Below are 25,763 nucleotides of genomic sequence, written 5' to 3' on the forward strand. Positions count from 1 at the left end.
GAGTTCAAGCCCCACATCGGGCTCTGGGCTGATGGTGTGGAGCCTGCTTGGGATTCTGTCTCTCCTTCTGTCTGCCTCTCCTCCACTTGTGCGCTCTCTCTCTCTTTTTGCTCCCACCTTTCTCCCAGGAGCCAGGGTCTCCCTTCAGCCCTCAGAGTTAATAGTCACCCACCCCCCTGCTCTAAACCATTTATAATATGAACATATTTCATGTCAGTGTTAGCGGCCACTCCAAGCCCCTAGAGTGGCCCCCTCCTTGGTGCCTTCCCCCTCCTCCGGACCTCCCTGGAACTTAGCAACTACAGGGGGATAATGCCAGGTGTTCTGGCACCAGTGGCCCAGCCCTGCCAGCCCCAACCAGCCCTGCCAATGGGCGTGTGTGTCTATGCACCTGTGTCCTCCTCACTTGGTCAGCTGACCCCACATGTCCCTGACCTTGGCCATGTTCTGTGCTCGTCCTTGCGTGGTGTACATCAGCCAGGCCCTCCAAGCCACTGCCGTCTCGTGTCTGTAGGCTCATCTGCTCGAGAGCAGCTGTGTTCCTGGCCCTTCCTGGGAGCTCCCGATGGTCCTGCTTACGGGGCGAATTTTGTGCTGAGGTGGTGAGCTGGGCTGAGGGGGCAGTGCAGCAGGCCCAGGCCAGGTGTTCTCGGTGGCCAGGAAGATGAACCATCAGCATCTCCTTTCCACACCTGTCCTAAGGTCAGAATGAACTTGAATCCAGCAAGGGCCCTGAACTAGAGAGTTTCTGTGACTGCAAAGGCTGGGCAGTTGAGTCGGGGTCCAGAGGGGTCAGAATCCACAAGCTGGATGAAGACAGCCCCCTAGGCCCCACCTGGCAGTCTAACCGGAAAAAAAAGATGAACTACTACATATGAATCAATGTTTCTCTCCCGGTTAACGACAATTCAAAAAAAAAAAAAAAATCTTGTTAATTTGGGCCTCACTGTGTCCACTAGGATGCTGGCCAGAAGGCTAGCACTGCTGAGCTAAGGGGCCTGGAAGTGACATTGAGTGTAGGGGGCTGTGTCAAGGATGTTGAACCTACTTGAGTGATTCTTTTCAAATTGGTTTTAAGCTGGTCTCTACGGTGGGAAGACAGGCCTATTGGAAGAGGGGGTAGAGGCCCCCAGGCGTGAAACTTCCAGGGAAAATTCTGAAGAGCTTCATACCTCTATCCTCAGGAGGGTGTACAGGCATTTGCAAACTGCTGGCGAGGGAACAGCAGAGGGAACAGAGGATGCGAACACACAGAAGCATGAGGGACTTGTTGAATGACCTGAGAAGGATGGGCTCAGGGCAGGGCTTACTGGGGTGGGTAGATGGAGTTCTCCTTCATCTCTGCCAGAGCACCCCAATCATCTGGGCCTCAAGGAGGATCCCCAGAAGGCCCCAGACGCCCAACAGAGCCTGTGGGACTGGAGGAAGCTCCATTTCCCCAACCAGCCCTTTCTGCCCTGAGCCCTTCCTGGCCCCTTTTCTGGGGAAAAGAACTATGTGGGGGCACGGGGCTTTCAGCGAAGCCCGAGGGGCCAGCGAGGCTCGGGCCCCGGAGCTCCCTGCCTGGCAGTAATTTGGGTCCCTGGGAAATATTGGCGGCCTTGGCTAACCGAATTATTCTTTCGGTTTGAACCAGCTCCCCCTTTTGACTCAGATCCGGCTGGGCAAGGAAAGCGCTTTCCGAAACTCCCGCCCCGTCCTGCCAGCCCAGACGGAGGGGGCGGGGGGCGCAGCGCAGCGGCTCCGAGTTGGGCTCCCGCCCCCAGTTGGGGGCCTGGGGTCCGCCCCGCCCCCACCCCCACCCCCACCCCCAGGCCGCGCCCTCTGCCCCCCTCCCCTGCGCCGCCCTACCCCCTACGACTGGCCCCTCCTCCCCTGGGCGCCCGCTGGGGCACCGGAGGACGGGGGCGCGAGCCTGGTTCACCAAGCACGTGCTTAAGGCACCAAAATAGAAAAAGAAAATACTTGGAAAGAATTTGATATTTCCAAACGAGCGTCGAAATCGCCTTACGGGAAAAGTCAGTCTTGTGGGACTTCTTTACACCAATGTAACCGTTCAGAGTTGTTTTTCTTTCAAATTACGCCACGGGGTGGGCATCCTGATCTTTTTCAGGGTTTAATGTCTACCCCCGCCCCGTCCCCAGGGGCCCTCAGGCCTCGGGGCCTCTCCAGCAGCACCCCATGTCAAATATTTTCGAGTCCGCGGGTCAAATCCCTGGGGCCACAGGGCTGCCCAGCTGTTATTTTGCAGAATTTCTCTCGCGGCTGCCCACTAGCAGTTCTGCTTATTGCTCCTGCCACTGACTCACAAGTGGAGGAGGGGATTTCTGAGCTGTTTCAAAACTTAACCAGAATAGTAGGGGGTTCATGCAGCCCTTGTTTATTTTTTTCAGAAAAGCCCCCAGAGCCAACAAAATATGACACATACAACAGAAGGGAAGGTGGGGTGGGCAGGGGCCTTCCAGGACCAAATGGCCTGCCTGCTTGTTAGAGCTAGACCAGGAGCCCAGGCTTCCTGTCTTTCTTCCCGGAGGCCTGGCTCATGCCATGCCTGCTGCTTTGCTCTGGGCTACGGAGAAGAGCTGGCATTTATGGAGACCTTCCTCCTGCCGTGCACGGTTCGAAGCTCCTTATAAGAAATAGCTCATCTAGAAGCTGTGCTGCCGTAGTTGCACTAGAAGGTGCGAGAGCTATTATTGTGCCATCCCCCTTTTACAGATGAGAAAACTGAGGGTGAAGAACTTCATTGACTTATGGAGAAAGATCCTGCTCAGCCACAGCAAGCCCCACGCTCACCAGAGTGGGGCTCCTGGGTGTCTGGAACTTCCCTATCGCAGAGGCCAGTGGGTTAGGAGCTTGGGGACTCTGAGATCCTGTAGGGACGTCCAGGATCCTGGATCCTGAGTGGCATCTAGGGCCCGAGATCTTGCTCACTGTCACCACCGAGGGTCCACCAGCAACAGGGATACCCAGCGCAGGGGCTCTGATCTAAGCCGCCAGCCTGGGGCCAGAAGGATGGAGAGACCACCAGACCTGCACAGTTACCCAGCCCTGGAACTCCAGGAAGAAGGGAATGTGTGTGACCTCAAGGTCAAAATATAGAGTATCTGCCCTTAAAAACTAGGAAGTGCTGCCCTGGGGAAGGCCTAGATGGTACATGGTGATGGGGGAGGGTGGTAGGACGAGGTGGAAATGGACATCCTGCCCTTTCTCCCTTCCTTCCCCTCCTTCAGCCCCCTTCTGTGGATCTTCATTATGCACCAGCTATGTGCCCACCCTCAATAGCCTCTCACTTGCTCCTCTTCCTTCCCAATTCCCTTTTCCACCAACGGAGATCTCCTGAGCCAGTGTGGGACCTCAGACAAGTCCCTTCCATCTCTGAACATCAGTCTCTCTGGAGGAGCAGTGGCCTGGGTGCTGTGGCCCTGCCAGCAGCATGGTGCAGGCTGATGGGAAGGACCATTCTTAACTGGGGGATAGGGCCTCAGTGGATGCTGGACAGTCACACAATGACATGGGACTGACCACAAGAGCACCAGTGTGGCAAATGTCACAGCAGAGGTATATGATGGGAGCACCGGGACCCAGAGGGGATGTGGATTCCTGCTTCATGTGGAGCCTTGAAAGATGAGCAGAGGTTCCTGGGTGTGCATGGCGGGACCTACTGAGCCAGGGAAGGGCCCTCAGACACAGAGGGAACAGCAAGCACGAACACTTGGGGTCAGGAACAGAGCATACAGCACCGGGAATACAGTCCTCTGGCTGTATTGCAAGATTGGTCAGGAGGGGTGAATGTCAAGCTGCCAGCATGCCCAAGAGCTGGGTGTACTGCAGGCCCAACACCCAGAGGAGCCACCTACGTGCAGCCTTGTGTCTTCAGCTGTGGCTAGTACCAGTAGTCGGGTCTGGAAGAGCCTGCTGAGGCCAAGGCAGGGAAGGAAGTCAGTTGCAACAGCAAAATCCCACAAGGCCAGCCCCATGGCTGAAGAAACCAAGGTACAGATGGACAGCTAGGGAGAGGCAGGAGGGCTGGACAACCATCTTCCCCTTTCGGAGGCCAAGGTAGGCCAACTTGGTGCCCCAGATGTGGAGAAGGAAGCCCCAGGGGTGTGGGCTCTAGTACAGGTGAGGGTGTACATATGTGTATGTGTTCCTATGTGTGAGCTAGGGGCTCCTCTGCATGCAGGATGCGTGTGCAAATGCACAGGTTTGTACACATGCTCTTGGGTACACAGAAGCAGGAAGGATGTACGGTGGGTGTAGGGAGAATTTGAGCTTCTGGTTGGCAGAGTGGGAAGGAAGGAGGGCCTGAGGTATAGGCAGGACCATTTGGATCTGAGCTCCCCTTTGGTTCTCCCTGCCAGGCACTGCTTCAAACATTGTTGGGATGTCAGGAAGGGAGGACAGGCCTCACCAGTGGCATTTGCAGGGCGGGTAATACTGAGATGATGAATGCAGAGGCCTGGCCTTCAGGCATGGGATTAGATGTGAGGAGAGGCATAGAGAGAGCAGGAAACTTCTAACGGACATGAGTTCTGGGAGCCATTGGGTCCCAGACAACTCCAAGCCTGGAAGATTTAGTTTGACGTTAGCAAGGTCCCATGCATTCCTTTGGGAATGCAGGAACTAAAGCAGCCTCTCCCACTCCCCCCCAAAGCCCAGGCTTGAAGTACTCAAGGGGTTGATGGAGACTGCTCAGGTTGGTAATGACTCACTTACCTTGCCCATAATTCCTCCTGGCATCCTGGCTAGACCCTAAGACCCCACCAGAGACTTCAAGACTTTAAAGCTACTACCTGAAAACTCAGAAAACTTCACCAGGTGGGAAGTCTCAGGGCCCAGCCCAGATCACCAAGAACAAGGCTTGGGGGTGGGATGGGGGGAATTCAACCTAGGTCTCCCCTGGGGGGCACAGGGCTGTGCAGAAGGGCCATTGGGGAAGATGTCTGTTGTGCTAAGAGATAGTTGGGATGGGGGGGGGGTGGTTGGAGGCTATTTAAGTATTTACTTCTTTACTTTCTTCCACAGGCTCAGAAGCACACTGAATTTGCCCTCACTCTAAGCTTCAATTATTCTGTGCTGCCTTGGGGGCCAGCTCGGGAAGCCAGTGGGCAGTCTCTGGGCCCCAGCAGCCTTACCTGGTAAGGATCCAGGTTAGGGCCACCGTGAGTGGGAGGATACCTGTGTCTGGCTCACAGCTGGCACGGAGTCTGGCACTCACCTCATGTTGTTGGCCCTGGAGGGGTCTCAGACAACAGGCTCCAGATGTGAAGAGGCAGCTTCTTGATCAGCTATCTCTCCCCAATTCATCATAATCCTGCCCTCAGGACTCCAGAAGCTGCGCTGGTGGTCATCGCCACGCCCACGACTTTGCTGCAAGTTTAAGGGAACTCCCAGGAGATCGGGGACCCCCATTTTCCTCGCTCCGTATCCCCAAGTCAGTCCCAACCCTTCATTCCGACAGTAGGCCTGCAGCTGCCGGGATATGAATTCTGGAATCCGGGAGGAAGCGGGAGGCACTAAAGAAAAGAGAGCTCCTCTGGCCTAGTCCCCCCACCATTCACCTTGCAGGGCTGCCCCAACGAGGGACACCGATTCTTCCGACAGGGGGCAGCTCCAAACTTTCCCCGAAGCCCTTACCAACGTAGTAAACTGAGGCCTGGCGGGACGCGAACCCCACCCCCCCCCACCCGCCGCCTTCCCCTCCTTCGCCCCCTAACCCCCCCCCTTCGCCCCCCACCCATAACTGACTGGTTGCCAGAGCCCAGGGTCCAGCTGTCAAGGCCCTGGCATCCAGCCCCTCCCCGGGGCAGGGCAGAGCAGCAGAGGCGCGCCAGCCGCGCCCCCTCCTGGCTGGGCTCCCGGCCGGGCCTCGGGAGCCTGCCTCTCCCCCTCTGATGTAAACTGATATTTTAATTCTCTTACAAGGAATGGTGTTTAGAGAAATGACTTAACCGGATTACTCATCGTCTATAATGACTTGGCCTGGCTCCGAGGCTATTCCTAGACATGACGCTTGAGGCTTTGATTCTTTCTTTCTCTGCTTGTGCTACTTTTTTTTTTTTTTTTTAATACCAAGAAATTACAGCCTTGTGCTCGCGGCGGCCCCGCCCCTACACGCCCCACGCACAGCATCCTGGGAGACGTAGTTCTCTCCTAGCCCGTCTGCCGCGCCGCGCCCCAGCTTTCCGCATCTTGGCCGGGGGCAGGCGTGCGGCGGCGTCCGTCCTGGGAACCTGCCTGTGATAGGGAACCCTACAGGAGAAACCCCTGTTGCGCGGCAACTGGGCAAGTCACTTAACCCGCATGTGCCTTGGTTTACTCCTCTGTCAAATGGGAGACAGTAGTAAACCATCGTGTTGAAGAGACAACTGAAATCTTATTTTAAGTAAAAGGGCTGGCTGCACAGACCCCAGGTTTTAAGAAGTCTTTGTCCTGTGCATATGTACTGACTTCCAGTCTACTTACTACTTTGTATCACAAAGTGACACAAAGAACCAGGCTTCAGTTATTCCCGTCCCTGGGGCTTAACCCGGACCTAGCGCACAGTGGGCCTTTCTTTACTCCTTACTGTTCGCAGATGAGCCTCTGAACTTGTCCAGCACTTACTCTCTGCTCCTCAGCGCCCTCAACTGTCATAAGCGGCTAAATACAGTGTCCACATCACAGGGTCGAGATGATACTAAATGACATAATTGACCTAAGATGCCTGGTATATCGTCTGATAAACATGGTCCAAGGCATTGCACCCTCCTAGGGCCAGGGTGTGGCTCAGTAACCGTGTGAAGAAGAAATTCTCTGCAGTCTATGAGGTTGGCAAGGCTACATCTTCTGATCCAAAAGATGAGACCTTTGTTCTAGTTGTGGCTAGGCCCTCAGGGCCTAGCCCAGTGCTGGCACATAGTAGGACGAACAACAAATGTTGGATAAATGAGACAGTACCCCTACTTTGTAGATGAGGAACCTGAGGATCCAACAGGTCAAGTGACTTGGTGAAGGCCACATAGCTGAGCTGTCTGACTAGGGATGGAAACCCCAATTTTTTCTCTTCGTCATTCCCCTCCCCCATACACAGGGGAATTGGCTTTCACCCTTCAGGCTCAGGAAGGGCAGAATCTCAGGTTTCCACCCAGCTAGGACCGTGGTGGGGTGGAGGAGCTCCCAGCCCAAGGCCTGGCCCAACAAAGGAAGTTGGTCCAGATTCAGCGAGGGCAGGGCTAAGGGGTGGGGGTGGGGTTAGAGGGAACAAGCAGTTGGGTGTAGACAGGGCTTCCAGTGTGGACAGAGCTTGGGGAAGCTAGTTTTCACGTGCCCTGGGGGAAAGTGGCCAAAACTCTTCCAGCTGGAAGTTGGGCCCTTGGCGAACTCAATCTTGGCTGGATCCCTGCCCCAGCACCACACCTCCTCACTCCCTCACCCCCAGCAGGTCCCCAAAGGCTGAAAGCTATTCTTGGCTTTTTCTAAAAGAGGCATTTGAAGCCATGAGCCAATTTTTTCCATTCCTGAGCTTGGGTATCATCTATTTTGGGCGTTTGTTGTTTTCCATGCGTCGCAATGCCACTGTGAAGCCGGCCTTTCCTGGACAGCTAGCACGAGGGAGCAAGGCAGGAGCAAGGCGGGGCCAGCGGTTAAAAATACTTCCCGCTTCATTTCTCCTTTGAAAACAAAGCCCTGGGGGCCTTTTGCAACTGCTGAGCCTGGGAACCGAGCTTCCCAGGGCAAAAACTGGCTGTGTGTTGTTTCCTGAGTGAGCTGGATGGGCTTGTGTGGGTCCCAGAAGAAGCAACACTGACTTGCTGTGTGATCTTCTGCAACACACTTAACGTCTCTGGGCCTAGTGGCCTCCTTTCTAAAATGAGGCCAGGTGGACACATCTTGAATGGTCTCTCCAGCTCTGTGAGCTCCTGGAGAAGAACCACCCCCAGGGCCAGATTTTCTTCCTAGAACTGGGCCAGCAAGGGGTGCTGGGACACGGAGGTCGCAGTTAGGAGAAGGCAGCTTTTAGCTTTAGCTCAGGCTCTGGGAAGGCTTTGTGAGCTTCTGAGCCCTGAGGTGTTCTAAGGTGGTCCTGAATGTTCTCAGAGGATTCATGTAATCGAAAAAAGATGAAAGGCCATTAAAGAGGGAGTTATTTAAAGATACTGTGATAGAGCCACACCAAGGCATGCAGCCCAGGAGTTATGAGACAAGCAGGTCCGTGTTCTGACATGGAGGGATCTCCAAAATCTATTGTTGGACAAAAAAGCAAGAACGGAACAATTAGAAATGTATCATTTGGGGTCTCTGGGTGGCTGGTTAAGCAATTGACTGTCGACTTCGGCTCAGGTCATGATCCTACAGTCCTGGGATCTTGGGAACGAGCCCCAAATCAGGCTCTCTGTGGGTTGTGGAGCCTGCTTGGGATTCTCTCTCTCCCTCTGCCTCTCCCCTGCTCGCACACTGTCTCTTTCTCTCTCTCTCTCTCTCTCTCTCAAAAAAAAAAAAAGTTTTATTTGTTTAAAAACACATAAAACAAAGCTAAATAATTTTTTATACCATGGATACATATATTTATGAACATGCATAGGGCACGTTCTGGAAGATTTTACCCAATCTGATAATAGTCCTTATCTCTGGGGCAAGGAGGGCACTGAATTTGGAGTGGTGTCAGAGAGTGCTGATTTGTTTGTAATGTTTTCCAGGAAGAATGCATTTACTAGTGGGGTTTATGTGTTTGCTTGTTTGTTTTTATTGAGACACACCGAAAGACACCAAGACATTGAGGGGCGAGGAGACTCCTCTCAGGCTGTCTTAGGCCGGGACCCCATGGACAGAGGGTAAAGGGGCAGAGTGGCTGTGGGCAACAGGTGGAGGTGTGTGAGATAGAGGCTTGAGCAATGGAAGTGTTTATGCTTTTAGGGAGGCAAATGGAGATGTTGTTCCCCTGCAAGATTTATTGGCCATTGTAAATTACGTTCTATTGCAAACAGTTGCCTCAGGAGGCAATTAAATTTAGATCATATTGTTCTCAGGTTGGCACAGGCAGGTGTTGACTTGCTGAGGCTTTGCACAACAGCCCCTGTCTGTAAGTGTGCGGTGGCCTGGATGGCAGAATAACCCTATTCCCTGGGGGGGATAAGCTGCTACTTTGTAAGGTAGTGAGTTCTTTGTCAGAGGGGCTAATCAATTCAGGAGGGAGGATCTGGCCTAGACTGTGACCCTGAGGGGAGCACGCAGGCTTCTGAACGGAAGCTCAGGCAATCAATCCTGATAGAATGGGTGAAAGTGGGACTAGAAAGGCCATTAAACTTCCTGATGGCATCCCATTGCAGGGCCGGCCACCACAGCCTCAGCTGTCCTGGAGAGTTTGTAAACTGGTAAGTGGGGCACATCATTACCATCACCATGATAACGACTGTTGTGAGCAGTTACTAAATACTGTCGGTGATGTGTCTGTTACCAAATCTCCAGGTGCTGGCTCTTAAGAACCAACCCACCGTGAGGGAGATGAGGGGGCTCACAGTGTTATCTGTGCTGGACTGAGCCTGCAGGAGATCTCGCCGCCAACCTGCAGCCCTGGTCCATTTGGGTAGGGGGGCAGTAATGGGTACCAAAAAGTTTGGTGGGTGCCTGGGTACGAGGGCTCCTCAACCACCTGTATTTCAAGTCTACACCTCACTCCTGGATTCCAGGACTCTGTTGAAGCTACTGGTGGGCGTCTTGCTGGCCCACTACTTCCTCACCAGCACTGTGTCTTTCCCTTCCACTCTCTCCTCAGGCTGTTGTCCCTGATTCTGTTAACGGCACTGCTGAGAAATGGCTGAGGTGACTGGTTAAGGAGGCTTGTTCTGGAGCCCCAGTGCCTGGGTTTCGCTCAGCCTCTGCCATTTGCCAGTTGTATCACTTGAGGCGAGTAACCTCCTAGAGTCTCAGTTTTACCCTATAAAATGGGGACAGCGATTTGATGGGAAATATCTAGAGTTGTACTAAAATAATCAACAGAAGAAACTGTGAGTGCCTACTATGTGTTAGGAACAGGGTTCAAGTCCTAGCTAGCCAAATGTTGAAACCTCAACCTCTTTTTTCAAACTGCCATAAAATATACGTAATATAAAATTTACCATTGTAGCCATTTTGAAGTGTGCATTTCAGTTGCGTTAAGGTTATTCAGGTTGTTGTGCATAGATCACCACCATCCTTTGCTCCTTTTTTCATCTTGCAAAACGAAAACTCTGTACTTACTAAACACCAATTCCCCTTTCCTCCCTTCCCCCAGCCCTTGGCAACCACCATTCTACTATTTGTCTCTATGAATTGGACTCTAAGTACCTCGTATAAGTGGAATATACTGTATTTGTCCTTACGTGACTGGCATATTTCACTGAGCATAATGTCTTCGAGATTCATCCATGTAGCATGTGTCAGAATTTCCTTTCTTTTTAAGGCTGAATGATGATACTCCATTATACGGACACACCACAGTTTATCCATTCATCTGTCCGTGGACACTGGCTTGTTCCCACCTTTTGGCTGTTGTGGATGATGCTGTGAGACGTTGGGCTCTCAAAGGTGAGCCTCAGTTTCCTCTTCTGTGCTGTGCACCTGGCCAAGTTACTCCTCCCTGCGGTGGAAGCTGCCTCCGCGGGCTCAGCAGCTCCTCGGGTGCCCATTCCACTCTAGCCTCACCCTCAGCTCCCCAAGCAGGGGTCATGCTCCCTTGTTGGAATGCTTTGTAGCTGCCAGTCCCTGGCCTTGTGACATCTGCAGACATTGCCCCAAGAGTTTCTGGGACCCCACAGAATTTTGACCAAAGGACTTGCTAGTTTGGGCTGGGGTCCTTGTTTAGCTAACACCAACCGCCTCTACTTCTATGTTGGGCGGGGTGGGAGTTGGAAAATACCCAGGACCCAGTTCAAGTCAAAGTCAGATGCACTTTGCTCAACCCACTCAGCCCCAGGGTCCCGTTGACGAGCAACGAGGAATTTTATTTCCAAGATTAGTTTTGTCCCTAGAGGCACAGGCAGCTGCGATTCCTGCGTGTCCTGCCTATCTCAGGTACCTCGGTCTCTGGGCCTGGGGAGAGGGAAAGCGCACTACAACTCCCAGAGGTCCTCGGGCTCAGGGGGCGGCCCCGGCCCCCGCGCGGATGAATTGGACCCACCAACCGGAGCCCAGAGCGGGGCGGGGGCGGTGCCCGGGCGGGGCGGGGCGGGGCTGTGGGGAGGAGGCAGGCTTGCTGCGCCAAGGGCCAGTTGCGCGGAGAGCGCGGGGTTGGAGAGCCGCGCGTGCGGAGGGCCTCGGGCGGGCGCCGAGGGACCTCTCCAGGCCATGGGTAAGCAGCTCCTTGGCCTGTCCCGGGACGGGGCTGGCGGCCTCGTGGGGAGGGCGAGGTTGCCCTGCCAGGTGCCCTCCGGGCCCTCGTGGCCATCCGGGCCCCCAGGAGGGGCGGAGCGGGGCCGGGGGTGGACTCCGGGGCGAAGGCGCGGGCACCCTAGCCCCGCTGGGGCGCCAGCGCCCTCCACCCTACGCGGGAGGGGTGAGGCTGGGTGTCGTCGCTCACTCTTCGAAAAAAGGAGAGACAAAAAGTTTTGGCGGCCAGGGGCTTCCCGGACGTTTATCTCGAAACTCTTTTCGTCGTCTCTTGGCTGAAATTTACCAAGTCCTGTACGGTTCTGTCATCCCACTTCCTGCTGTGGTTTCAATCTCGAGCTGGTCTCAGCTAATTTGTTGTGACAGGCTGTCCGCAGCAGTTTCTCTGCCTCCCAGCCCCCATTTGCCCCCCCCCCGCCCCGCCCCGTCACATCCCCGCGGTTCTCAGAACCCGCCGGCGCCGCCGAGAAGAGGCACCGGGGTCCCTGGGCGCGCGCGGGGCGCTTTCCACTGCGGCCGCCGTTTCCTGAAAGTGACTCTGCGCGGGTTTTGAAGAACTTGCTCAATGCACTTTGAAGAATCAACTGTTCCTCTTTCAGCAAAGGGGTGTTCTGATCCTTCGGCGGTTACCGGCTTCCCGCCCCCTACCCTTTCTCTTTCTCTTTTCTCTTCCCTTTTTCTCTTTTCTTCTCTGTTCTCTCTTATTCTTGTCTCCTGTCCACCTTCCTCTGCCCTCCCCCACTCGCCCGGCAGGAAAGAGCTATCTTCCCTCTTTGCTATCGTCCTCTTTCTTGTGTCTTCTCTTTCCTCGGGTCTCCTGAAGGGACTAGGTGGCGGCCCCGGGAGTGATGGGGTGGGGGGGAGCGAGAGAGTTGAAGCGCAGGCTGCGACCGTGCAAGGAGAGAGATGTTTGCCTTCGCGCTCAGCCGGAGCTGCGGAGTTTGGTGCATCTCGGTCCCTTCGCAGAGTGTCCGGGGGCGCCTTCAGGCGGGGTTCAGCCCCGCTGAAGTGGGTGGGGGGTGGCGGGGCTCTCTAAGCGCCGGACTCTGAGGGTTCAGGGTGCAGGTCCGGGGGCACTGTGCTGGCCGGGTCCAGCGTCCCTTTGTTTTCGGCCGGTCAGCTGTCAGGGAGGGGTCCGCGGGGCCGAGGGGAGGATAACAGGTGCTTCTCGCCCCCCGCCGGAGCACCACTGTTGAGGGAGTCAGCATCTCTGTGCCTACATGCCCCCTTGGGGCAAAGGAGGGGTAGGAGATAGTAACTAGAGAGTCTAGCGCCCAGAGTGGAGTTCCATACTCCGCCGGAGTCCTGGGGACCCGTCTGGGGTGTGTGGAACATAGAGTGGCAGAGGTGGAAAGGACCTCAGGGGATCAGTCCCTCTTCCTTTGATTTACAGATGGAGAAACTGAGGCTTAGCGTGAGTTCTGGCAGTGAGAGGGAGGCAGACCTCCCAAGACCTCTCCCCTCCCCCTTGCCCTCCTGTTACCTGATGGTAGGCCAGGGACTGCCCACACTCCCTCTTAGCCTCCTGGGGTCTCTACCAGGAGGGTGGAAACGCTGAAAGGCTATGGAGTGCCCCCTGGCAGGAGTTAGGCAGCCTTCCTCATGTCCTGGCTGTGTCTCTATTCGTGGGTCATGTCTTGGACAAGTCACTGAACCCAGTTTCTCCCTAGGTGGAATGGGAACACAAACTTAAAGTTCATGGGGACCTAGGAGACAGTCCTTACATGGAGCTGTTACTGTTATCAGATACCACCCAGACTTGGAGGGGGGGGACAGTGGGTATTCAGCCTATCCTGGCATAGGGTCTTTTAGGACATACCAGAGCTGACTAAGGGGGGACAAGAGTCCTAGTGCGGTTAGGAGACGGTAGTCTCACATTTGGAGCCCCCATGCCACCTACCTTTCTATATTTCTCTCAAGACTGTCGTCTTGGCCCCAGCTGCTCTCAAACCCCGTTTTCCGGTGCCCCAGCTGAGACACTGAGGCAGGGCTGGGGCAGAAGCTGCACCCTTCGGGGGTCCCTTGTCCGGCTCATGCGTCCTCAGCCCTTGGCAGTCCTCCCTCCCCAAACTGCCCACTGGAGAAAGCGCCGCACCGAGACTTTGCCAGGCAGCCGGCTCCTGGGCCACAGAGTGGACTGGCGGCCTCAAAGGCTGTCTTTGTTTCAGCTCCGGCTCAAACTAAGAGAAACTTAAGCCAACAACCTCAGGCGAGGTGGGGCTAGGCGAGGTGGGGCGGTTTCTGCTGGTTGTTATTGGGCTGCTGTTACCATTATTGTCGTAATTGACGCAATTGATGCAGTGCTCCCAGTGGGTGACTTTTCATGAAAGGAAGTGTTGCTTCCTTCCCATCACACCAAGGGTGAATGGGGCGGGGCAGGGCAAGAGAAAGAGAGAGAAGAGGAGAGGAGAGAGATACAAGTGGTGCGGTCTGGCACTGGGTCTCTGACGGGCTCTATGGCTTTGAACTAGTCACAGCCCAAGCCCCTCTCTGGGGTATCAGGAGCATCTGAGATCACGTGGTCTTACTGCACCCATGTGGTTGTTTATGGAGCACTTGTTCCAGGCCTCACGCTGCTCTGGACAGTGAGATACAGTGGGGAGTGAGCAGCACAGGCAGACCTCGGATCCCACTGAGGGGCATGGGTACACACACACACTTGTCTGTGGTTTGTGTCGGACGCCTTGTTTCTTTGTCCTGCTTAGAACATCGGGCCCATGGGGGTCTAGCACACCCACCCATGAAAGGGATACCGTAGTACAGAAGCAGTGGCTGACTTGGTAAAAGATGCAGCTCTGTGGAGCAGAGCCCCTTCCCACTCTTACCTGATTTCAGCTTGTCAGCAGAAGCCAGACTTTTTAGCAGATTAACAGGAGTGGTGTGACGGGAGATTGCTTCTTTCAGGGAGAGAAGCAAGCTTGCACCCTTTGAGCAGATAAGGAGCTTGGCGTCTCCCTGTTTCCATTAAAAAGTCCAGATCTCAGAGCTCAGTTTTGGGACGGTCAGACTGCTCTGGTTCTGAATCCCGGCTTTGCCACTAGTAAGCTGGGTGATTTCAGGCAAGTGATGAACCTCTCGGATCCTCATGTATTGTATCTGTAAAAGGGGGGAGATAGAACCCACTGGGTGGCTGGGAAGATTCAGTGAAGCGGTGTACAAAAATGCCTAGTCCACAGCCCGGCAGAGCACTGAGCTGAGTTGGTGGAGCGTATGATTTGGAAAGGGAAGTAAGGAATCGCTTGAGAACAAGTAGACTCCAGGGAGCGTCCTCTTTTGGAGTTAGTGACTGAAACTAACCTCTTCACTGCTGTGGTTTCAGGAGCTGGGGTTTAAGCTTGGACTTTAACACAAGCCATGGAGTTAAACAGATCAGATTCCTAATACCAGAAGGGCTTTGGGCAGCACGCCACCCCCAAGCACCCTGCCACCCCTGTTCACTCCCCAGTGAGGCACGGAGTCACAAGGGCCCAAGGGCTCAACTCCTGGCCCAACCAGCAGCCTCCTGTTCTCTTCCCAACAGTGAGAGGAGGAAACAACAGAGACTGTGGAGCCAAGTCCTGCTGTAGATTATCAAAGCTTTTCTCACACTGTTATCTAGCTGCCCAAAACACAAGGAGTAAGCTCAACAGAAAGCACACAGGGCCTTTAAGAAGGAACGTCTGAGGACAGCGAAGGGAGACCTGAATCTGGGGAGACATGTGGTCCTGAAAAAAGGAAGGTGCCGTATCAGAAAGGTGTTCTCTTTCTTCAGAGTAATTTCTAAGTTTAAATGCAATTCAACCAAAACCCCAGTGGTTTTTTTTTTTTTTTTTAAGGGAATGTGACAAATTATCCTGAAGTTCACATAATTATTTAAAAAGAGTAATGATGGGGGACTTGCCCTCTGGATAGTCAGTTGTTTTACAGTTAAAACAGCGTGCATGAGTACTGGCATTCCACAGTGAAGGAAACGGTAGAAAATTCCAGAAACGGTTTCAGGTGTGTTCCTTTCGTTCTTATTTATTTTGAGAGAGAGAGAGAGAGAGAGAGAGCGCTTGAGCACACAAATCAGGGAGAGGCAGAGAGAGAGGGAGAGGGAATCCCAAGCAGGCTCTGTACTGTCAGCACAGAGCCCGATGTGGGGCTGGATCTCATGAAACGGTGGTGAGATCGTGACCTGAGCCAAAATCAAGAGTCCGACCGCTTAACTGACTGAACCACCCTGGCGCCCCTCCTATAAATTCCTTATAAACCTTTAGATTATGGGGAGGGTAGCATTTCAAATCACTGGGGGAAGGGCATCACTCAGTCAATATTGGGACATGTAACCGTTGGGGGGAAATGTGATTAGATCCCCATCTCATACCTTATAGATTCCAGCTGTGTTCACAGTAAACAATGAAATCATCATCATCATTATTGTCATTATTGCTTCCTGGATGGAAAAAGCCACGTCTGAACGACATTCCTTTGACCAGCAGTGGTTTTCTTCTTGCAAGTTGGATCCACCTTCCCGTTACAGTGGGGCATCTGAGGCTTTGTGGCGATAGCAGGACAGTAACTCAGAGGTTCCTGGGCAGCAGCAGTCACTCAGGAGCAGGTGGGACTCTTCTGCCTCTGCAGGCTGGATGTGGTTGGGAGACTGGGATGGCCGGTCCCCGAGCCTCTTTCCTGCCCTGCAGAGCCGGGAGAGCAGCCCAGCCCTTCCTCAGAGCACTGGAAAGTATGGGAGCTGGGAACCTGGCAGGCAGGGGAACCCGCCTGTCACCTGTGGCAGGGGTTTCACACTTAGTTTTCCTAGCAGAACCCTCTTCCAAATGAAGATGATCTAGAACCCTGGGGTTCTATGACTTGGGGTAGCCAGGGACAGGACAGAGGGCACCCTGGAGAAGGAGGGAGAGGACTGTCCTCTCCCTCAGCTGAGGCTGTGGAAATGGGGCCCAGAAGGCCCTGCCAGGCAGAGAGCATGCTAGCCTGGTTGGGAGAGAGTGGAGGCTGAGTTCATTTGGGGACTCAGCTGGACACAGAGATAAAGAGAGTGTTTCCCTTTGTGGCTCTAGGCAAGAGCTCTAATCCTTTTCCTGTCTGGGGTTAAACGGCTCAGATTGGTGACCTCCTTTCCAGGTAACTTGAGTGCCTGGCTCCAGGAGATTTTCCCCTCAGTGTGGCCCAGGCAGAGCTCACCAATTCTGGAACCAAGCAGAAGGGATAGAGGTCCTCTGGCCCAGTGGCTCTCAAATTGGCTGCCCCCTTTAAGATCCCTTGGGGAGCTTTAAACTGATGCCCCTGCAGAGCCTTAAATCAGACTGGGGGTGGGGGACACAGTCACCAATGTCTTTAAAACGCTCCCTGGTGATTCTAATGGGTACTGATCCTACCACTTTATTTTTCTGCAGCTGAGGGCAGCCACTTACGAGGGTCACATACCAAGTTTGTAGGAAGGCTCCAGTGAGAAGCCCAGGATCACCACATGTAGGGACTCAGGGTGGAGAGAGTCCTTTGATGCTGAGAAGCTGAGCAAGCAGGAAAGAAGGCAGAGAGGGTGTGAAGACAGGTGGAGAGGGGCGCCTGGGTGGCTCAGTCGGTTAAGGGCCCGACTTCGGCTCAGGTCACGATCTTGCGGCCTGTGAGTTCAAGCCCCGCATCGGGGCTCCGTGCTGACAGCTTGGAGCCTGGAGCCTACTTCAAATTCTGTGTCTCCCTCTCTCTCTGCCCCTTCCCCATTCGCACTCTGTTTCTGTCTTTCAAAAATGAATAAATGTTAAAAAGAAAAAAGGACAGGGAGAAGAGCTGGGGGAAGTGGCTGTGCCCGTGACCTGGTGGACTTTAGGAATTCAGGGAGAGTGGCCAAAGGATTCCAGGGTCTTTCCCATTTCACAGAAGGGAAGACTGAGGCATAGGGTCACCAAGAACTTGGTTGGAAAGGCGTCAGTTGGGGAGGTGGGGGCAGGTCAGTTGTTAACACCTGGTTATTTCTGGATATTGACCATGTCTTGATTGGTCAGAAGTCAGCCTGAGAAGAAGGCCTGAGTGCCTTTCTCTTTGACAAGCCTTAGGATTGGTTTCTCTTCCAGGCTTATTTGGACTTCTCATCAAGGCTTTTTAAATGCTGGTGATGACAACAGCAACCACGATGGTGGCAAGGCCAGGCCACTTGGATTGGTGGTCACACAGACCTTACTTTGAACCCTGGTCTCCCAGGGAGACAAGCAGCTTAGCTTCTCTGGCTTCAGTTTCCCCCCTTTAAAAGGAGATCCCTGGGACGCCTGGGTGGCTTAGTCGGTTAAGCGGCCGACTTTGGCTCAGGTCATGATTTCACGGTCCGTGAGTTTGAGCCCCGCGTCGGGCTCTGTGCGGACAGCTCAGAGCCTGGAGCCTGTTATGGAGTCTGTGTCTCCCTCTCTCTCTGACCCTCCCCCATTCATGCCCTGTCTCTCTCTGTCTCAAAAATAAATAAACGTTAAAAAAATTTTTTAAAATAAAAATAAAAAAAATAAACGGAGATCCCTCCTGGAGGCCCCTCCGTGGCTCAGTCAGTTAAGCATCCGACTTCTGCTCAGGTCATGATCTTCGTTCACGAGTTTGAGCCCCACATCGGGCTCTGTGCCAACAGCCTGGAGCCTGCTTTGGATTCTATGTCTCCCTGTCTCTGCCCTTCCTCTGTTCTCTCTCTCTCTCTCAAAAATAAAGAAAAACATTAAAAAGAAATAAAAAAAACAAACTAAATGAGATCCCTCCTGAGGGCACCTGGGTGGCTCAGTCAGTTAAGTGCCTGACTCTTGATTTGGGCTCAGGTCGTGGTCTCACAGTGGTGAGATCGAGCCCCATGTCGGGATTCTCTCTCTTTTCCCCCTTCTCTGCCCCTTCCCCGCTCACGTGTGTGCACGCACACCGTCTCTCTGTCTCTCAAAATAAACGCTTTTTAAAAAAATGAGCTCCCTTCTGGGACTAAATAAGAGAACACACGTGGAAGAGCCAGGGACCCGTGCGGCACAAGCGAGTAGTTGCAAGCAGGGTGAAGCTTCCATGAGCGACCACCGAAGGGCACACCATCCCGTGGCCAAAGGTTCTGGCCTCGTGGGCCACGCTGGTGTGGGTTTGTTGTTGTCACGGCGATTCTTTTTCTCTGCAGGACAGAAAGGGGAGCTCGTAGGTGCCCAGTGGTAAGGATTTCCTGAGCTGGAGCAAACCGGGAAAATGGGAGCGTTCATACTAGGTTAACAAAAAGGAAGAGAAGGTTAGAAAGAAGGGGAGATCCAAAGCCCGGGGCTCCTGGTCTGAGGTGCACTGCCAGCTTGTCAGAGGGCTGGAGGCGGTTTCCAGTGTTTTTTGCAGGGACACGGGTGTTGTGCCCTTGCAACTATCAGCTTGTGGCTGCCCTTGGTAAAGTCGAGCGCCTCCTGCCCTCCATGCACGTTGTTGTGAGACACACTCCTTCTCACTGAAACCCAGCGCCTACTGTGTGGCTTCACTGAATTGTCAGGAAGCCACATGCGCAGTGGGCAGTTCAGTCTGGATGGCTGTGAGTGGCCGAGGGTGCCCAGCGGAGCAAGATGGTTGTGCTAGGCTGGGGTCTGGGAAGGGCCACCCACAAGAAGTGGCTTGTCAGGTGAGACCCTTGCAGGTGACAGGAGCAAGTGGCCTAATGAGGGACAGTTAGCCCTCTGCCGGTGCTCATAGAAAGGTCAGATGTTTCATAAACAGGAGCTTCTAGGCTTCTCGATTATTCCTGGAGGATCCAAGCACCCGCTGTGGTGCTCTTGGGCTCACAAACGTGGGAACCTCTGCAGCTTTCCCAGTTGGGCTGAGGTGCTGTGAAAACGCTCTGCCTGAATGTGGGGCAGGTTTTGGAGACAGGGTTTCCCTGAGCACCATGGCCCGACCTTACTCTCCTCTGACGTGACCCCAGGGTGGTTTAAATTTTCCTTCAAAGGATGTGGGGAGCTGGCTGGAACAGAGGAAGGAACAGCAGCAGGTGTGGGGCTCAGTCGGAGGTGAGCCTGGCAGAGAGGAGGGAGAGCAGAGTTGGCCACCGGGGTGAGCCCACAGGTGTGTGTAAAGGGCCAGCCTGTGTGCAGCCAGGGACCAGGAGGCAGGGGACACTTTGCCGAAGGAAGGGGAGGACTCGCTCCACACCTGGTGGGTTCAGATGGGGGATGGGAGGACCTGCCATCTCTCCCAGAGGACCTCTCCTCACTGCCTGTTCTTCTTGCCTGCGTCTCAAGTGCTCTCTCTCCCCCCTCCCCCACCCCTTCCCCTTCCCCTCTTTGCAGCACCTCCTGTCAAAGGGAAAAGGAAACAGTCAGAGGAGGGTGATCCCCTAGACCCATCTGTGTCCCCTCAACGCGATGGTGAACAGAGCAGGAGCCAGAGCCCCATCCATCTGGAGGTGAGTTGGGCGACCCCTGGGGGCCTCTTCCCTGCCCCTCCCCCCCCTCACCTGTGCACAGCCTCCCAGGTGAACTTCGGGACTCCCCAAGCTCTCAGGAGGATGTGTTCCCCACGCTCCAGTCTGCTGAGCCGGGCCCAGCCCTCAGGTGTGGGGAGCTGGGAGCCAGGGACAGGAGGATCCTCCCGTGACCCATGGCAGGGGTTTCAGACTTAGTTTTCCTAGCAGAACCCTCTTATCAAATGAAGATCTGCCTGGAGCCCCGATGAATGAAACCGATAAAAGCACTGTTTTAAGATGTAAAACCACGTGTACATCCGTGCATCCCTCCAAGTTTACAGCGTGGGTATTAGAGTCCCTCAGCGAGATCACTAAGGCCATTTCGGTGGGCAGGGTCTGAGAGGGAGCTGTGGGCGACCCAATGGAGCATTGGCCTGAACGTCCATTCGTCTTGGCCGTTTGCTTTGGTGGCACAGCCTGGAGTAAAAATCCTGATTCACGTAGAAGAGTAGTTGCAAATGGTAACAGTTTTTCACAGCTTGCGTGGAAGAGCTGCCGAGGGAGTGCCTTCATTCTGAGGCCTGCACAAGACCAGCTGCCTTGGTCTCCAGTGCGTCACAGTTTCATAGGTGACGCGTGAGTTTGTGTGCCATTCATTATCGGAGGTCTTCGTTCAGTGTCAGAAACACTGAAACGGTACTTGAATAGAATGTTTTGGGAATGCACAGCTGTCTGTACTGTTCTAGGCCCTCATGGTTTACATCCTTCTGGTGTTTGGGGCCTCCCCATCCAGGACCTGGGAGCTGTCTGCTCTCCAAGCCCTGAGCCCCAGCTCGACCATACCCCACTGCCCTGAGCCACCAGCCAAATGAATACCATCAGCAGACACTGCCCCTCTGGAAGCAGGAACCGAACGTCCTGACAGAAGTGTGTCAGGAACCCAGGATAGGGCTTCACCACCCTAAATTCAGCACGCAGACTGGCAGCTCAGAGAGGCAGGCCACCACAGCAATGGCTCAGTGGACACAGGACGCCGCAGTGCCAGAAAACACCAAGCACCTTTGCTCCTTCGGCTTGGGGACTCTGAGCCTGCCGCCAGGAGCTCACAGTCTGGTAGAGGAGCTGAGACACAGATAGAACACATCCAGAGCAAGATAGAGAAGTGCTCTGTGCTTGGAGAGAGGCCTGGGGAGCTGCAGGGCTGCTCCTGTGGCTGTCTCTGGAGCTGGGCCTCTGTGGACCCTGACTTGGGGTCCTGGGTACTAACAGCTGACAACTGCGTCTTTCTCATGCCAAGAGACAAATCACTCCATCCCAGAGCCGTAAGCTGGATGCTGGGAGCCTGCTCCCTCCTACGGGAGCCTGCGGTTGGGGACCACACGCTTCATTCCTCCCCAGCAGCCAGTGGCTCTGCCTGTCCCCGGCCACCCACCAACTGGGGGCTCATCCCAATGCCTCCTGTTCTTTCCCCAGGACTCCCCCGAGGCAGGCGGGGAGCGGGAGGAGGACCAGGAGCGGGAGGAGGAGCAGGCCTTCCTGGTCAGCCTCTACAAGTTCATGAAGGAGCGACACACGCCCATCGAGAGGGTGCCCCATCTCGGCTTCAAGCAGAGTGCGTCCCTGGGGTGCAGGCAGGGAGGGGGAGCCTGGCAGGGGATCCCATCCAGGTAGGGTGTCAGGGCAGGCACCTCCACTCTGGACACCCCTGGGTGATGCCAGCCCACAGAAAGGGCACCCCCCTCCAGGCACAGGGCTGCAGTGGGTGGGGCCGGATCTCTGTCCTCCTTGGCCACTGGACTGCCAGTGCACAGGGCCTAGGCCACCCATCCATTGCAGTGGCCCTGTCTGGGTGTGTGCTGGTTCTGTGCCTGCCTGACAGGTCCACGGGAATGGGCTGCTGGTTGTGCCCTCCCCCTACAGAGGCTGACAGGGGCCCTGCCCTCTCTTTTCTCCAGTTAACCTGTGGAAGATCTACAAAGCAGTGGAGAAGCTGGGGGCCTATGAGATGGTAAGGAGGCACCTCGCTCCTTGCCATGCTGCATCTCCCAGGCCTTCCCCACTGCACCCTGTGGGGTCCTGGGGAGGAAGGTCCCTGTCCCCACCTCCAGATAGGAGGCAGAGGCAGGGTCCCAAATCCTGCCCCTTCCCTAGCTCTCCTGCATGCTGTGTGCTGTGGGGGAAGAGGGCCTGCCTTGCTGGCTTGTACTTTGCTGCTCAAAGCAAGTTTTCCTGTCTTCCCATCTGTTCTGTCTTCCTCATGCTCCCTTTGCCTGGAAAGCTGCTGGGGCCAGCAGCCGGGCAGTGGCCCCTGGGAGGGAGGGTTGGCTAGCGGCCAGGCGAGCCCCTTCCCAGCTCCCCGCTGCCACTGCTGGGGGAGAAGCAGCTGCAAAACGCAGTCCCTGTCCCTGTCCAGTGGGGACCTGGAGCTTCCAGGACTCCACCAGCAGGGGAGGGTGTGCCGGTCGTGCCCTCATGAGGTGCCCTTGCAGGTGACCGGCCGCCGCCTCTGGAAGAACGTGTACGACGAGCTAGGGGGCAGCCCGGGCAGCACCAGCGCGGCCACGTGCACACGCCGCCACTACGAGAGGTACGGCCGGCCCGGGTGAGACCCTGCCTGCAGGACACCTCAGCCCTCACCTCGGGGCGGGGCGGAGCGGGGCAGAGCAAGACCTGGGGGCAGGGGGCAGGGTGGGGGGGGGGGCGCGGGTGGTAGGACGTCCACACCTCCCACTGGATGTACAAGCCTGAGCTGCCTGCACCGCATTCATCACCGCCCAGGCCCAGCTCGGCCACACCGAACGCCTCCTGGGCCAGATGAGGGAGAGAGGTGGGAGGTGTGGCACGTGCCTGCCAGGCTGGCCTCCTGGTGGACACGCTGTGCTCCTGCTCAGGCTGGTGCTCCCATACGTGCGGCACCTGAAGGGGGAGGACGACAAGCCACTGCCCCCTTCCAAGCCCAGGAAGCAATACAAGATGGCCAAGGAGCCCCGCGGGGATGACGGGGCCCCTGAGAAGCCGAAGAAGGCCAAGGAGGAGAAGCGGTTAGACCAAGTAAGCTCTGAGCCTGCCTGGGCCACCAGCTGACCCCAGGCCTCCCTGTCCCCTGGTCCCCTGCCAAACACCTCCCTCTTACCACCCACGTCATGGCCACAGAGCACCTTGCCCAGGGTAGCCAGAACCTACTCTGACGACAGATCCGTGGGGGGCTCCAGGGTCATGGTTGTGCCAGTTCAAATGAGAGGCCCTGTGGGGTCTGAACTCCAGCCCGCACCTCATTCACCAGGCCCTGTGTCCTGATACCATGCTGTGCCCGTTCAGAGGACCGGAGACCGTTTGAAAATTTTTCACAAAAGTGCTGGAAGAGTGAACAGAGGCTCTTGGGACCCCTCTGTGACTCTGCTCCACAGGGTCCCCAGGTCAGGGTATGTGGCTCACACCCAGCCCTGAGGTATGAACTTTTCTCATTCCAGATGATGCCAGGAAAGACCAAGACAGATGCTGCCACGGACCTGGCACAGCTTCCTAGCCAGGAGCCCCCCAGGGATGGCACAGAACAGCCAGGCCCAGCCCTGGGCACCTCTCTGCCCTTTGTGGGTGCCAGCAGCTGCCCTGAGGCCTACAAGCGGCTCCTGTCCAGCTTCTACTGCAAAGGAACGCATGGCATCATGTCACCACTGGCCAAAAAGAAGCTCCTGGCCCAGGTGAGCAAGGCGGAGGCCTTGCAGTGCCAGGAGGAGGGCTGTCGCCACGGGGCAGGCAGCCCTAATGGGGACCCCCAGGCATCCCCAGCTGTTCACCTCTCCGAAAGTCCTCAGAGCCCAGGAAAGCCAGCTGAGAACTCCAGGCACCGGCTGACACCTCAGGAGGGATTACAGGCACCTGGTGGCAGCCTCAGGGAGGAGGCTCTGGCCGGTCCTCGCCTGCCAGCCCCCATCTTCACTGGCTGTTTCCATGCGTACCCCACCGAGGTGCTGAAGCCCGTCAGCCAGCACCCCCGGGACTTCTTCCCCAGCCTTAAAGATGGGGCGCTATTAGGGCCCCCTGGCAAAGAGGAGGGCCTGCTGGTCAAAGAGCCCCAGTTGGTGTGGGGCGGGGATGCCAACCGCCCGTCTGCATTCCATAAAGGCAGCTCGAGAAAGGGCAGCCCCTACCCCAAGCCCAAAGCCTGCTGGGTGTCCCCCATGGCCAAGGTCTCTGCCGAGAGCCCTGCACCCCCACCTACCTTCCCTAGCATCCCAGGCCTGAGCAACAAGCGCAGCCTGGAAGAAGAGGGCTTTGCCCATGGTGGCAAGAAACTGCGGGCAGTGTCTCCCTTTCTTAAGGAGGTGGACGCCAAGGAGTGCGGGGCCAAATCCGTGGGGTCCGGCTTGGCCGTGTCCTGCCTGCTGGGCCCAGCGCTGGGGCCCACCCTCCCCGAGGCCTACAGGGGCACCATGCTGCGTTGCCCGCTGAACTTTGCCGGCACCCCGGACCACTTAAAGGGCCAAGCCACCCTTCCCTTCAGCCCCCTGGTCATCCCTACCTTCCCGGCCCACTTCCTAGCCACTACAGCGCCCTCCCCCATGGCCACCGGTCTGATGCACTTCCCCCCGGCATCCTTCGACAGTGCCCTTCGCCACAGACTTTGCCCAGCCTCGTCTGCATGGCACGTGCCACCTGCCACAACCTATGCAGCACCCCACTTCTTCCACCTCAACACCAAGCTTTAGGTCTGAGCCCACGGGGCTGTGCCGTGCTGTGCAGGGTCTGAAGTGCCCTGAGATGGGGAGGCACTGCCGGGGGTCTGGGCTGGAGCCTCTTCCCCGGGAGAGCTTGGCTGTGCCCAATGCAGGAACGTGCCCCCTGTCTGGGCAGCCTGGCACAGAGAGGGAGGCAGCGGGAAAACTGGGTTTGTCTCAAGGAAGCAGCCCAAGCCTGCAGGGCCGTGGGAGAAGATGGTGCTGGGCTGGCAGCTCCCAGCTAGGTCCCCAGAGCAGAAGCCAGGAACGTGGTGAAGGGCCAAGGAGCTGGGTAGCAGTTTGAGGTATGCAGGCTGCCCATGGAAAATCCAATAAAAGACCAATGCGAATTCACCCAGCCCTGAGGTGTGCATGGTTTGGACCTTCACAGGGGCAGGTGAGGCTGGGGCGTGTTCGTGGGTGGAGGCGTTGGTGACAGGGCTGGGGGAGCCAAGGAGAGAGACCTACCTTGCATCCACTCAGATCCAAAATGCCTCCACCCCCGCCGAAGAGCAGGGGGTCAAGTCTCCTGTTCATAATTCAGCAGGCTGCAACATTCGTCCTGTGCTTTCTGTCCCTTTCATAGTAGAGTCTCAGGGCAACTGCCTGTCAGGTGGGGGTCTGAGGCTCTGAGAGGGCTGGTGACTTGCCCTGGTTCCCCCAGGTAGTGACTGAGCAGAGCTAGCCACTTGGGTGTGATTCGAGTACTCAGAGCTAAACCACAGGACCCCAAACTATGAACAGCAGGAAGAGCCCTGGGGGCCAAGGGTGTGAGCAGGGAATCTGATTGGTCTGTCCTGGTGGTGGACTTACAGAGCCTGCTGCTCAATCCTCCCAGTGAGCCCCCTCACCTGCCCAGGGGTGGCCCAGGAGGTTCCCGATTTGGGTAGGCACCTAGAGGGGAAGGGGAGTGAAGGGGGCAGAATCTTGGCCTGGGCATCTGTGTTCATTAGATACGGTTGTTCTGGGGGCTCAGACCCTGCAGCCTAAACAACCTCCTTGCTAAAGGCTCAGTTTGGGGAGCTGTCTCAGTAGGAGGGAGGGCAGGAGGGCCCCTTTCAGAGGCTTCCCGCTCCTGCCCAGGCTGCCTGGCCTCAGAGGCCGGCACAGTAACCTGCTGAGCTTCATGTGTTCCTGCAAAGGCAGTGCTGCTCCAGAATGCAGGGATGGTAGGGGTGGGGGCCAGGCCCCCAACTTCCAGCCTCCAGCCTCAGATTGGCCAACGGGGGCCTTTGACCTGTGCGGTTGGAACTTTCCTGCCTTCTGGGATACTCATGACCTCAGGTCATGGGAGGGGCAATCTAGCGTGACGACTCCGCCCCCACCCC

General features: G+C 55.9%; 1 protein-coding gene across 3 annotated transcripts; it reads left to right on the top strand.

Annotated features, from left to right (window-relative positions):
• Window positions 1-11,217: 11,217 nt before the first annotated feature.
• On the top strand, window positions 11,218-24,789 carry ARID5A (AT-rich interaction domain 5A). Of its 3 annotated transcripts, none has more exons than XM_047068112.1 (7): window positions 11,218-11,311; window positions 19,602-19,717; window positions 21,191-21,329; window positions 21,673-21,725; window positions 22,207-22,304; window positions 22,609-22,768; window positions 23,188-24,789. In XM_047068112.1, exons 1-7 carry the CDS (start codon window positions 11,308-11,310, stop codon window positions 24,424-24,426), a joined length of 1,809 nt encoding a protein of 602 aa, XP_046924068.1. In that variant the 5' UTR covers window positions 11,218-11,307; the 3' UTR covers window positions 24,427-24,789. The 3 variants fall into 3 exon arrangements, with proteins under 3 accessions (XP_046924068.1, XP_046924067.1, XP_046924069.1); XM_047068111.1 differs by lacking the exon at window positions 11,218-11,311 and adding an exon at window positions 15,511-15,928; XM_047068113.1 differs by lacking the exons at window positions 11,218-11,311; window positions 21,191-21,329 and having other exon boundaries at window positions 19,628-19,717.
• Window positions 24,790-25,763: the final 974 nt, after the last annotated feature.

The sequence above is a fragment of the Lynx rufus genome, unplaced genomic scaffold (genome assembly GCF_022079265.1).
Source record: "Lynx rufus isolate CCGP_SWC_20201006 ecotype Redwood Valley unplaced genomic scaffold, mLynRuf1.p SCAF_8, whole genome shotgun sequence".
Classification (NCBI taxonomy): domain Eukaryota; kingdom Metazoa; phylum Chordata; class Mammalia; order Carnivora; family Felidae; genus Lynx; species Lynx rufus.

Coding starts and splice junctions, on each gene's coding strand:
- ARID5A (XM_047068111.1), top strand. CDS start 15,727: ATGAAATCATCATCATCATTATTGTCATTATTGCTTCCTGGATGGAAA. Junction 21,330..21,672: donor CCATCTCGGCTTCAAGCAGA/GTGCGTCCCTGG, acceptor TCTTTTCTCCAG/TTAACCTGTGGAAGATCTAC. Junction 21,726..22,206: donor AGCTGGGGGCCTATGAGATG/GTAAGGAGGCAC, acceptor GTGCCCTTGCAG/GTGACCGGCCGCCGCCTCTG.